General features: G+C 45.6%; 2 protein-coding genes across 3 annotated transcripts; both read right to left on the bottom strand.

Annotated features, from left to right (window-relative positions):
- Nucleotides 1–592: 592 nt before the first annotated feature.
- Nucleotides 593–2,693, bottom strand: LOC135487017 (balbiani ring protein 3-like). Its single transcript, XM_064770266.1, has 5 exons — nt 2,438–2,693; nt 2,086–2,244; nt 1,562–1,687; nt 1,151–1,285; nt 593–838 (listed from the first exon to the last, which is right to left on the bottom strand). Exons 1-5 carry the CDS (start codon nt 2,508–2,510, stop codon nt 711–713), a joined length of 621 nt encoding a protein of 206 aa, XP_064626336.1. The 5' UTR covers nt 2,511–2,693; the 3' UTR covers nt 593–710.
- Nucleotides 2,694–3,204: 511 nt separating this feature from the next.
- Nucleotides 3,205–11,658, bottom strand: LOC135487099 (R3H domain-containing protein 4-like). Of its 2 annotated transcripts, XM_064770466.1 has the most exons (7): nt 11,496–11,658; nt 10,736–10,890; nt 7,025–7,143; nt 6,615–6,771; nt 6,143–6,228; nt 5,173–5,314; nt 3,205–4,971 (listed from the first exon to the last, which is right to left on the bottom strand). In XM_064770466.1, the coding sequence occupies exons 1-7, from the start codon at nt 11,546–11,548 to the stop codon at nt 4,859–4,861; spliced, it is 825 nt and encodes a 274-aa protein (XP_064626536.1). In that variant the 5' UTR covers nt 11,549–11,658; the 3' UTR covers nt 3,205–4,858. The 2 variants fall into 2 exon arrangements, with proteins under 2 accessions (XP_064626536.1, XP_064626537.1); XM_064770467.1 differs by lacking the exon at nt 11,496–11,658 and having other exon boundaries at nt 10,593–10,866.
- Nucleotides 11,659–12,638: the final 980 nt, after the last annotated feature.

Here is a 12,638-nt window from a genome sequence, read left to right as displayed (position 1 = left end):
ACCATTTTCTCCAGATGGCATCACCAAGTCTGATTTCGGGGAGATGGCATCACCAAGTCTGATTTCGGGGAGATGGCATCACCAAGTCTGATTTCGGGGAGATGGCATCACCAAGTCTGATTTCGGGGAGATGGCATCACCAAGTCTGATTTCGGGGAGATGGCATCACCAAGTCTGATTTCGGGGAGATGGCATCACCAAGTGTGATTTCGGGGAGATGGCATCACCAAGTCTGATTTCGGGGAGATGGCATCACCAAGTCTGATTTCGGGGAGATGGCAGCAGCGAGAATCATTGTCTGGTTTGTTATTTTCTGGAGGCCCTGCAGGCCGTTTAAAGTGAAGGGGAATTCGCATCTAGAGCTTTGATTTGCGGTGCTATCATCTACCAGAAATTGGACATGGTGATGCCATTTTGAGGAAAATGTGTTTTGTATGTTTCTCAGAATTGAGGAGATGTTCACTTTATCCCGGAGTTTCTTACTTCTCGACCTCATCAGACTGCTGCTGCTCACTTGATCTGTGGTAAATGTATTTTAGTGCAGTGGACATCATATAATGGAGTCGAAGCAGAACAACGTTTCTTGAAATGAATTGCTTTAATTCAAGAAATGATTCTAAGATGACAATAACCATGATTTGGAAGGATCATCTTTGAAGTGTGACAGTGATTACAGACCTGTCCGTGAGTGACCTGCATATGTTGCCAGTCTAAGCTTGACCACATGAGTTACACGCCCTCGCACAGTTTTCCCTTGTCCAGGAACTCACTTTGCAGTTTCCAGCCAAAAAGTAGCGTCTGCACAGCAGGTTGTCATTGAGCTTGTTCTCACAGTTGCCTGAAAAATCAGATTGACTGTTTACTTTAAAAATCCTGACTTGTTTGAGCACTCGGCTCTTCTTGGCTAAGTTCAGAAGCATAGTTCCAATCAAAGTGCTGAGCGAAAAAGCCCATATTTACAATGTTTTTGTGATTTGCGCACACCGACCTGATAATGCACCCCAGCCTCATCTGCGCCATTGAAATGACCTGCGAGTTTGCTGTGACCTTTTGTGATGTTGATATCAGGTCAAAAAGGTGACTTCATGACCGGGTAGAATCAAACATATCCCCACAATAGATTCAATCTGGCTGAGATCTCAAGACTGACCTTCCTTCCAGATGTTGCAGCTCCTGCATGACTTGGTGCAGTAGACCTTCATATAGGTCGGGTTGGACTCGCAATGTCCTGCTCGAGCGTAATCATCACACCAGTCGTCAGCCAACTCATTCTTGCACTTGTTGACTGAGAGAAATGAGAAGTTACAGTCATTTCACTATCCATGCCGTGAAAGTATGTAGCACCTGCCTGATTTACCTTCAATTATTTTCCTGTTGAATATGAGGGCTTGTCGGAGATTGATTGCCTCACATTTCCCATGTGTGGGTTGCATTCAGTCGGACCTCCATGGCAGAGCCATCATTGAACTCTATTCTCCTCAAGCAATTTTCTTACGGAAGGAGGCCTTACTTCTTCCCTTGAAGAAAGATGCATAAACAAAATGAAAGACTGAATACTTGCGTGGGCAGTTGCATGGTTGGACACAGCAAGCCTTTTCCTCGAACCACCAGGCCTTGCCATACCTGTGACAGTTACTAGCACATTCCTCACAGAAATGACTGGATGCTGGGCACTTGGGGACCTCAGCTGCAAATCACATAGAGAATTGCATCATTTATCTTTGGCCTCCTACATACCTAAATGCCCCGAGGATAAATCTTTAGACCAGAGAAGAGGGACATAATCCTATCTTGGCCTTCTGGTTGTGACTTTGTCCTCATAATACCAGAGGAGGAAGACACAATCCTCACCTGGCCTTCTGGTTGTGATGTTGTGCTCATAAGACGCGAGAAGAAAGACATCCACACCTGGCCTTCCAATTATCACATTTTATCATGTGTTTTCATCATTTTTGCTGGGCTCATCTAGGCCTATTTTTGAAGGATCAGAGGTGGTACATTTTCACAGCACACTCAATTTATCTGATTTTCTCTTGGCCTGTTGAAGACCCGAATACCAGTCACCTTGTGCAGCTGGAAACGTACGTTTACAGATACAGACCAACTGGCAGCATCCTTTCTTCCTCTTGATGAGGCCTGTCTTGAAGCAACCTATCCTGGAGCAGTCATCAGTGATGGGTTTGCAGGCAGGCATTGTATCAATGGAACAATTGAGAGAGAAATAACCAGCTTCTACTTGTAATCCTAAACAATAAAAACAAAATGGCTACATAGGTACTTGGGAACCAGCATGCCAGTTGTTTGCAATGGTTACGACTCCATTCGCCATGGGGGAGGGAAATGGTGTGTTGTGGTTAAGTTGAGCAAGTTGAGCCAATGCTTCAAACTTGAATTACGTTTGAAGAATATGTGTAGTTGACAAATGACACAGACTCACCACGTTCGTAAACACTTGACGCGGCAACCGAGAATATTCCAAATAATGACACAAAAATCACAAGACGTAACATGGTTGTGACAGTTTATACTTTGTTGTGTAAAACTGGAGGCAGATTTGAAGAAATAAGATAATCAAACTTTCCTGGTTCCAAATGTCCAAATACGAAGACTGATAGAAAAGTCACCGACTGAAACTTTCCTATGTCAAAATGAAACAGCAAGTTGGGTAGATAAGAGAATTACAAACTGCTGCGTTCAGCCAATCTGAGGGAACTGCACAGCCGGTCGACGGCATGATGGTCAACAAAGCCAGTCAAATCATTGTGTCACCAGTGAGATTAGGCATGGAGGGCGACATCAATCATGATAACATGAATAAGCAACCCATGTCATCCCCATTATTCAGGCATCAATCAATACATGCACACCTCACAAGCTCTCATTGTCCAGTTGGACATGTACTGCCTTGTCTCCTCATCTATGCATCGATACCTCCCAACAACTGCTCTCAATCAGGAAATCAGTTATGAAGACACTACTTTGTTATTGCCAACCATAACAAATGTACACAACACTTGCTTGGCCATTCTTCACTCGGCCCATACAAGCCATCCTTCCAAAAGGACAAAACCAACTGGAAATCTGTCACATCACATGCCTTATTTGTGCTTGTACAGCTTGTTGTGAATAAGTGTCTTTTTGTCAGAGTTTACAATGAACTACTTGATTCTTATACAGGAAAATAAACTAAAAGCAAGTCAAATATTCCATTGATACATTTATTTACCATTGATACATTTATTTACCATTAAAAGTTTGGACAACAACCCTGAACTTGCTATTTCAAAGGAATGTTTACTTATTTAGAAAGGGAAGAAACTTAACAGTGAGTAGTGTCACAGGAGAAAGATCATTATACAACAACGAATTGAGTTGGTTGAGATAGGAAAATGTACCAGCGACTGCATTTTTAAACTCTTAAACAACAAATAAAACGAAGGTTAGGGTAAACCTTATTCCAAATCTTTGAGGGTTCTGTGTAGGAAAAGTGCATTCATGGTGTGGGGACTTGTCCACTTGTCCACAGATCCTTGCGATACCCTATGAATAAGATGGCATGTGTGCACCTCATCAACCTGCTGTCTGCATAAAATCGAAAAAACCATTCACAAAATAAACACTTGAAGAGGTAAAATACAGGTATACACTTGTATATCATTACAGTTTCCACTACATATACATGTATACACAATGCCAATGTATAAAGGGCATTATTTGACAATTTGGACTTTCCTTACAAAGTCAAATTCTAGACAGTTGGTGAGAGATGTTGCAACATACATCCACAAATACTAATGTCATGTATGTTGTGTTAGAGCAATCAAGCCTACTCAGCCTTGTCTTGTTATACACCTAAGCATCACAAGTAAAATAGGCCCTTTGTACAGGCACCACTAAGCCAACTTAATTACATTAACACACTATTATCAATCAACTATGCAATACATGGCATAAATGCTTTTTCTTTGACAATCCCAATACCTGAATATGGCCAAACACGAGACAATGGGTGATATAAATAAAGGCTAGCAAATGCTTTTGTCTAAAACTGCATGGACATTTACACAAGGCCTTTCTGTATAACATTGAAAGTATTTGCTAGTCTTGATTCACATCGCCAGGGTCAATTGACTAAACACACCTCTCTATAGTAATGAGTAACTTGTAATATATCAACCCAATATTCCTGAATGATATACCCAACCTGCCGTATCCTGATTAGTAAGGGAGCGTCTAATATCAGGTCAATAACATTTAGTGACATGCTGGGATGAACAGGACGGGCAAACCATCATAATTACACAATAACAGCACTTTGATTAAAGCAATAAATAACTCTGGATCATGTAAGGATTGAAGTTAGATTGGTTTAAACGTCTTTGAAAGAATGCCAATAACTTCCAAAAGAAATTGCCAGCAGGTGAAGATTTCAAAATATTTTCTGGTTTTGTTGACAAGTGTCATTTTCAGTTCTTACATGATTACAGATCAAATTCATGTACATGTTCTAAACGATTGGTGGAAACCACTCACACTCATACCATGATTTATATTGGATTCATCAGACATGATACCTTTGTTGTCAACTATTGCCAGCTATTTCAAAATGGCAAAGCTCACAACAACATTAATAATGACTAACTTGATTTTTCATGACTCATGTCAATGCTGCATGGGAACATTAACAATGTTTAGACACATGTACAAGCCAACTTCCATTGGTCAATAGACACATGTACAAGCCAACTTCCATTGGTCAATAGACACATGTACAAGCCAACTTCCATTGGTCAATAGACACATGTACAAGCCAACTTCCATTGGTCAATAGACACATGTACAAGCCAACTTCCATTGGTCAATGAAGCACCAATTTTGATTCCAGATATGTGCTGAGCGCAGTGTCAGGTGGGAGAAATGTTTGGTGCTTGTTTTCAACTTCTGTTTGTCTTTCTCCTTGACAGCAAAAACCTACAAGGAAGGAAATAGTTAAACAAATGAGAGATAATCGGCAAGATGGAGATCTCTGTGACCTAACAAATGAGAGATAATCGGCAAGATGGAGATTTCTGTGACCTTTGATCCAAGTTAACATTATTTTAATTAGACTTCCTAATACATAAAGTGAATAGGGCAAGATTGCTTTTGAATACCATGTTTACTGATACTTACTGTGTGATTTGAGATCAAGGTACTGACAGACAGCATGAAGCAGCAGCCGCTCAAAACTGCTTGGCACTTTAGAGACGTACACAGATGTCGGCCATTCCTTGAAGAACATAATGATCTGCTCTTCAAGTTGGCAGATGACACCCTGAAAGAAGACAACACCTTGAGTAAGGTTGAGTCAGTGGGGAAGTTAACCTGATGAGAACAACCTATCAACTACACCAGAACCACCACCACCCGAACAGCATTCAGGACCTGCGTAACGACAGACACTCTGTGAGGTTGTCAGCAATGAGAGACAGGACCTGCGTAACGACAGACACTCTGTGAGGTTGTCAGCAATGAGAGACAGGACCTGCGTAACGACAGACACTCTGTGAGGTTGTCAGCAATGAGAGACAGGACCTGCGTAACGACAGACACTCTGTGAGGTTGTCAGCAATGAGAGACAGGACCTGCGTAACGACAGACACTCTGTGAGGTTGTCAGCAATGAGAGACAGGACCCGCGTAACGACAGACACTCTGTGAGGTTGTCAGCAATGAATGAGACAGGACCCGCGTAACGACAGACACTCTGTGAGGTTGTCAGCAATGAATGAGACAGGACCCGCGTAACGACAGACACTCTGTGAGGTTGTCAGCAATGAATGAGACAGGACCCGTGTAACGACAGACACTCTGTGAGGTTGTCAGCAATGAATGAGACAGGACCCGCGTAACGACAGACACTCTGTGAGGTTGTCAGCAATGAATGAGACAGGACCTGCGTAACGACAGACACTCTGTGAGGTTGTCAGCAATGAATGAGACAGGACCCGTGTAATGACAGACACTCTGTGAGGTTGTCAGCAATGAGAGACAGGACCCGCGTAACGACAGACACTCTGTGAGGTTGTCAGCAATGAATGAGACAAGCAGCAACACATATTTCCCTCAAACCATGAACCACAACTGATAGTGTGTCTACGTACCCTCGGCAGTTGCCTCTTATGCAGCAAGGCTTTGAGATTCGAATCAATTCTTTGGAAGCACTCATCAGCAGAGAAGGCAGGGTGAGCTGAAGAAGACACGCACATGGCACATTAGAACAAGGTGAAATATATCAGGCAAGCTCGGTTATGTTTGGAACAAGCGCATACATCAAGGTGTGTGTTTTGAAGAAGCTGTCATATCTGTGGCCCGTGTGTCCTACAGGAACGGTGTCCTGCTGCTACAGGAGTCCACGACAACCGGCAGTCACAACCACTCCTTCACTGTCATGCTTGGCCACCAGATCTGATGAGAGCATGTTACCTGCACACAAGTGCAACCTGGCCGAGGTTGGTGGGCTATCAACCAGACTAAGGTCGGCACGTATGATGCCCATGTCTACATATAATCTGACCAATTGTTGCACACGGCGGTAATTAAGAGCATTGTCGCTATTCTTCATTGAGAACTTACCCTCTCGCTTATCATCAAGATGCACCCAGTCATGGTCATCCTGAGCAGGTTTGCTTGACGTCTCTCCAACCTCCCCCGCAGCCTCATCAGAATACTGCTGATTCTGCAGGAAGAAGTTCTGTTCTTCTTCCGTGTGGTTGACGAAATCATTCCACACCTGCAACCAAACATGCCATGCTTTAGAATTAGAGGGGCAGCCTGAATATCTGGTGAGACGTCCGATGGTGATGATGACACATGATATTGTTCACCTCTCCAATATGAACATGGTGATCTATCATGTGTATTCTAACCACTAGTACTCATCTATTGAATGGGCTTTACACTAATGACACACGGACAGATTAAAGAGATGAGGAGTATATGAAGGGGAAGCTGACACGAGTTCATAGGTCAAATCATCTTCCTACCTTCATCTTTTCTTGTTCTGCCAACAGCTCAGCGAAGGCCGACATGGTTGGCTCCATGAAGTCACCAATATTCATCTCATCCAAGTCTTCACTCTCGACCAGACTTAAAAGGTACTTCACTGAAATCACATGAAACCTTACAAATTAAACTTGTTTTTAAACAAGATCCCACTTAATTATTTTAGCTTTATTAACCCTGGCCGTCGTCTCTACTTATTTAGGAGTGAGCACTAGCATCTCTCACTTTCATGCTGAACTTTTTGAATGTGGCGATTCTTTAAGCACTTCAGATGTGCTCAAGATGTAATAATCTTGTGACAGGCTGCAGCAAGCAACATGCAAATCATTTGGAACACTTCCAATCAAATCCAAGCAAGTCTCTCTTCTTTATTACTGAAATGAAATGACCAGAGACCATTGTAGTCACCAGATTGATTGTTAGGTAAATAATCGTAACATAGTTTATAGCAGATGACAATTTTCGCCAACTTGACGCTTGTGAGAATGAAAAGTATGTTAGGTTGGTCTCACACGCCTGGCACCAGTAAGACCTATCGAACAGGCCACTCACACATCACAGGCCTTGGCACAACTGGCACCAGTAAGACCTATCAAACAGGCCACTCACACATCACAGGCCTTGGCACAACTGGGACCAGTAAGACCTATCGAACAGGCCACTCACACATCACAGGCCTTGGCACAACTGGCACCAGTAAGACCTATCAAACAGGCCACTCACACATCACAGGCCTTGGCACAACTGGCACCAGTAAGACCTATCGAACAGGCCACTCACACATCACAGGCCTTGGCACAACTGGCACCAGTAAGACCTATCAAACAGGCCACTCACACAGCTCTGGCCGTGGCACGGCTAGGACCAGTAAGACCTATCGAACAGGCCACTCACACATCACAGGCCTTGGCACAACTGGCACCAGTAAGACCTATCGAACAGGCCACTCACACATCACAGGCCTTGGCACAACTGGCACCAGTAAGACCTATCGAGCAGGCCACTCACACATCACAGGCCTTGGCACAACTGGCACCAGTAAGACCTATCAAACAGGCCACTCACACATCACAGGCCGTGGCACAACTGGCACCAGTAAGACCTATCAAACAGGCCACTCACACATCACAGGCCTTGGCACAACTGGCACCAGTAAGACCTATCAAACAGGCCACTCACACATCACAGGCCTTGGCACAACTGGCACCAGTAAGACCTATCGAACAGGCCACTCACACATCACAGGCCTTGGCACAACTGGCACCAGTAAGACCTATCAAACAGGCCACTCACACATCACAGGCCTTGGCACAACTGGCACCAGTAAGACCTATCAAACAGGCCACTCACACATCACAGGCCTTGGCACAACTGGCACCAGTAAGACCTATCGAGCAGGCCACTCACACATCACAGGCCTTGGCACAACTGGGACCAGTAAGACCTATCAAACAGGCCACTCACACATCACAGGCCTTGGCACAACTGGCACCAGTAAGACCTATCGAACAGGCCACTCACACATCACAGGCCTTGGCACAACTGGCACCAGTAAGACCTATCAAACAGGCCACTCACACATCACAGGCCTTGGCACAACTGGGACCAGTAAGACCTATCGAACAGGCCACTCACACATCACAGGCCTTGGCACAACTGGCACCAGTAAGACCTATCGAGCAGGCCACTCACACATCACAGGCCTTGGCACAACTGGCACCAGTAAGACCTATCAAACAGGCCACTCACACATCACAGGCCTTGGCACAACTGGCACCAGTAAGACCTATCGAACAGGCCACTCACACATCACAGGCCTTGGCACAACTGGCACCAGTAAGACCTATCGAGCAGGCCACTCACACATCACAGGCCTTGGCACAACTGGCACCAGTAAGACCTATCGAACAGGCCACTCACACATCACAGGCCTTGGCACAACTGGGACCAGTAAGACCTATCGAACAGGCCACTCACACATCACAGGCCTTGGCACAACTGGCACCAGTAAGACCTATCAAACAGGCCACTCACACATCACAGGCCTTGGCACAACTGGCACCAGTAAGACCTATCGAGCAGGCCACTCACACATCACAGGCCTTGGCACAACTGGGACCAGTAAGACCTATCAAACAGGCCACTCACACATCACAGGCCTTGGCACAACTGGGACCAGTAAGACCTATCGAACAGGCCACTCACACATCACAGGCCTTGGCACAACTGGGACCAGTAAGACCTATCAAACAGGCCACTCACACATCACAGGCCTTGGCACAACTGGGACCAGTAAGACCTATCGAACAGGCCACTCACACATCACAGGCCTTGGCACAACTGGCACCAGTAAGACCTATCGAACAGGCCACTCACACATCACAGGCCTTGGCACAACTGGCACCAGTAAGACCTATCGAACAGGCCACTCACACATCACAGGCCTTGGCACAACTGGGACCAGTAAGACCTATCAAACAGGCCACTCACACATCACAGGCCTTGGCACAACTGGGACCAGTAAGACCTATCGAGCAGGCCACTCACACATCACAGGCCTTGGCACAACTGGGACCAGTAAGACCTATCGAACAGGCCACTCACACATCACAGGCCTTGGCACAACTGGCACCAGTAAGACCTATCGAGCAGGCCACTCACACATCACAGGCCTTGGCACAACTGGGACCAGTAAGACCTATCAAACAGGCCACTCACACATCACAGGTCTTGGCACAACTGGGACCAGTAAGACCTATCAAACAGGCCACTCACACATCACAGGCCTTGGCACAACTGGGACCAGTAAGACCTATCGAACAGGCCACTCACACATCACAGGCCTTGGCACAACTGGCACCAGTAAGACCTATCAAACAGGCCACTCACACATCACAGGCCTTGGCACAACTGGGACCAGTAAGACCTATCGAGCAGGCCACTCACACATCACAGGCCTTGGCACAACTGGGACCAGTAAGACCTATCAAACAGGCCACTCACACATCACAGGCCTTGGCACAACTGGCACCAGTAAGACCTATCGAACAGGCCACTCACACATCACAGGCCTTGGCACAACTGGGACCAGTAAGACCTATCGAACAGGCCACTCACACATCACAGGCCTTGGCACAACTGGCACCAGTAAGACCTATCAAACAGGCCACTCACACATCACAGGCCTTGGCACAACTGGCACCAGTAAGACCTATCGAACAGGCCACTCACACAGCTCAGGCCTTGGCACAACTGGCACCAGTAAGACCTATCGAACAGGCCACTCACACATCACAGGCCTTGGCACAACTGGCACCAGTAAGACCTATCGAACAGGCCACTCACACATCACAGGCCTTGGCACAACTGGGACCAGTAAGACCTATCGAACAGGCCACTCACACAGCTCAGGCCTTGGCACAACTGGCACCAGTAAGACCTATCGAACAGGCCACTCACACATCACATGAGTTACAAACAACAATAACGATGACAAACACTGCACTATTGTATAGACTCGCCATGCCAGCAGTTCGCCAATGAACTTACCCGTCATAATACAATACCCATGATGCCTCGAGACAGAGGACTGTTCCTCAAGTCAAAGTCAGAATGACGCTTCATCCAGAGATGATGAAGACCTCAGAAAAGCCTGAGAAAAGCACGAGTCACAGTGCTTAAAATGTGCTTACAGTTCTCAAACCTTCTGAGACGTCTTTTTCCCTTGCCCCTCGACATCTCAACTTCTGTATCCATCTTCTCGTGTTTACAACGTTTTGGTGACTTGTGCTTTGACATCTTCTGCTTTCTTGGCGATGAAACATTCTTGAGGTCATCTTTGATGAATCTGAAGAAAAACCAGCCAAAATATGGAATAAATAGGCCCTTTGCCAGATACGCCGGTACGTACCACTATAGGGTCAGCCAAACAAACCATCTCTACAATAGATCTTCACGGTAAAAGATGCCAGACAATGGCTCGTGGGGCATTGTCTGGCATCATTGACCTTAAAAATATATTGTGATGGTAGTTACGTTTTGCCCACCCTAGATGGTACCGGTATCTGGAAAAGTGCCCATTCCTCAATTCCAAACCAATGGTTGCTGCCACAGGGATTTGATGCAAAATATGGGTTGATAAGGTTAAGTCGGGGTCGGGGTGGGCAGAGAACAGGAAAAAAATCCCCGGCCCGGTAGGTGTTGCTGCCTTTTGATAGTGATGAGTGACAGAAACCTGATCATCACGATCACCGTCATGACCTTTGCACTGACATTGACAGCAGACTCAGTGCCTTGACTCTGTGTAAAAGGTGTGTGTAGTGCCTGTAACATGGTCAAACTCAACCCAGAGACAGAGACAGACGTCACAGAGTCGTGTCAAACTCAAAATATTTTTGACACGTAACGTATTTACGTAGTAGCAGCAACAAAATCAAATAGACGATCACTTACATCGGTTGCTTTTCAGCTGTGACTGTGTTGCTGTCTTCGCAAACCCCCATCATCGATACTAACAGTTAAATCACTTCTAAATAGGTAAATAAACACAAAATAATCGAAGGAGTTAGGGCAAAAGATGGATTTCACCACTGCCTTGACATGAACGAAATCAGCGCCTCTGGTGTCAAGATTGTGCCTTGAAATGGTAACCGGTCGTTTCGCTTCATGACCTTTTCGCCCCCAATCCTTTCTCTCCAAATCGACGTTTCGCTCCAAATCGTTTCGCTCCTTGGCCTTGGGACTTAGGGGTGGTTTTGAAGCTGGGCAAGTGGGTTAATGGAGAAAGCCCGGGGTACCAAATTGCTTTCTACTATAGATATGATATTTTTGAGTTGTGAGATTATAGGCTTACGACAAAGAACGGGAAGATAGCCTACGTTGAATCATTTAACTGATCCGATCAACTTGATCCCTTGGGCACCAGGGCAAGTAAGTCATTGGGGAAGTCTTAATTAGTGATTTGTTGTTGATTATTTTTTATAACTCGGGCGCCCAACATAGTAAGCGTAACTTGGGCGCCCGACTTAGTAACTCGGGTGCCCGACATATGTATCTCGGGCGCCCGACTTACGGAAGCGAGGCTGCATGTTTCATATAACGCTTGTTGGCTGATCGTGACTTGGTCCCCCAATTCTGTGGTAACGGGCCGCGGCCTCATGGATGATTTAGCGTCCATTGGATGCTTTGGGCGAAGACAGTTTATTTCTCAACTCAGTCCCGCGTACGGACGATTTAGTTTCCATTGGACAGCACTCGCCTAAAGTGGATGAACAAGAAAAGCCAATGCTAGCTGATGAGGCCTCTTTGGGCGTGAGTTTGCAACAGATCCTTTGGACGATTTAGCGTCCATTGGACGGAAGCGTCGGTCATAGAGACAAAGAGAAACCAGATTAAAACATCATCATCATCATCATCATCAGTATTCGTCGAAAACATACATGGGATTGTATATGGACGATTTAACGGCCATTGGATGCTTTTGGAGAAAAGTCTGGCAGCGTCCGTTAAAGAATTGATTAGAAATCTTATTCAAACAGTCAAAGTCTTATATATGGACGATAGCGTCCATTGGATGCACTTTGAGAAAAGTTATAG

Source organism: Lineus longissimus, chromosome 4 (genome assembly GCF_910592395.1).
Source record: "Lineus longissimus chromosome 4, tnLinLong1.2, whole genome shotgun sequence".
NCBI lineage: Eukaryota > Metazoa > Nemertea > Pilidiophora > Heteronemertea > Lineidae > Lineus > Lineus longissimus.
Note: the sequence above shows the minus strand (reverse complement) of the source record. Positions and strands in the feature narration are given on the sequence as shown.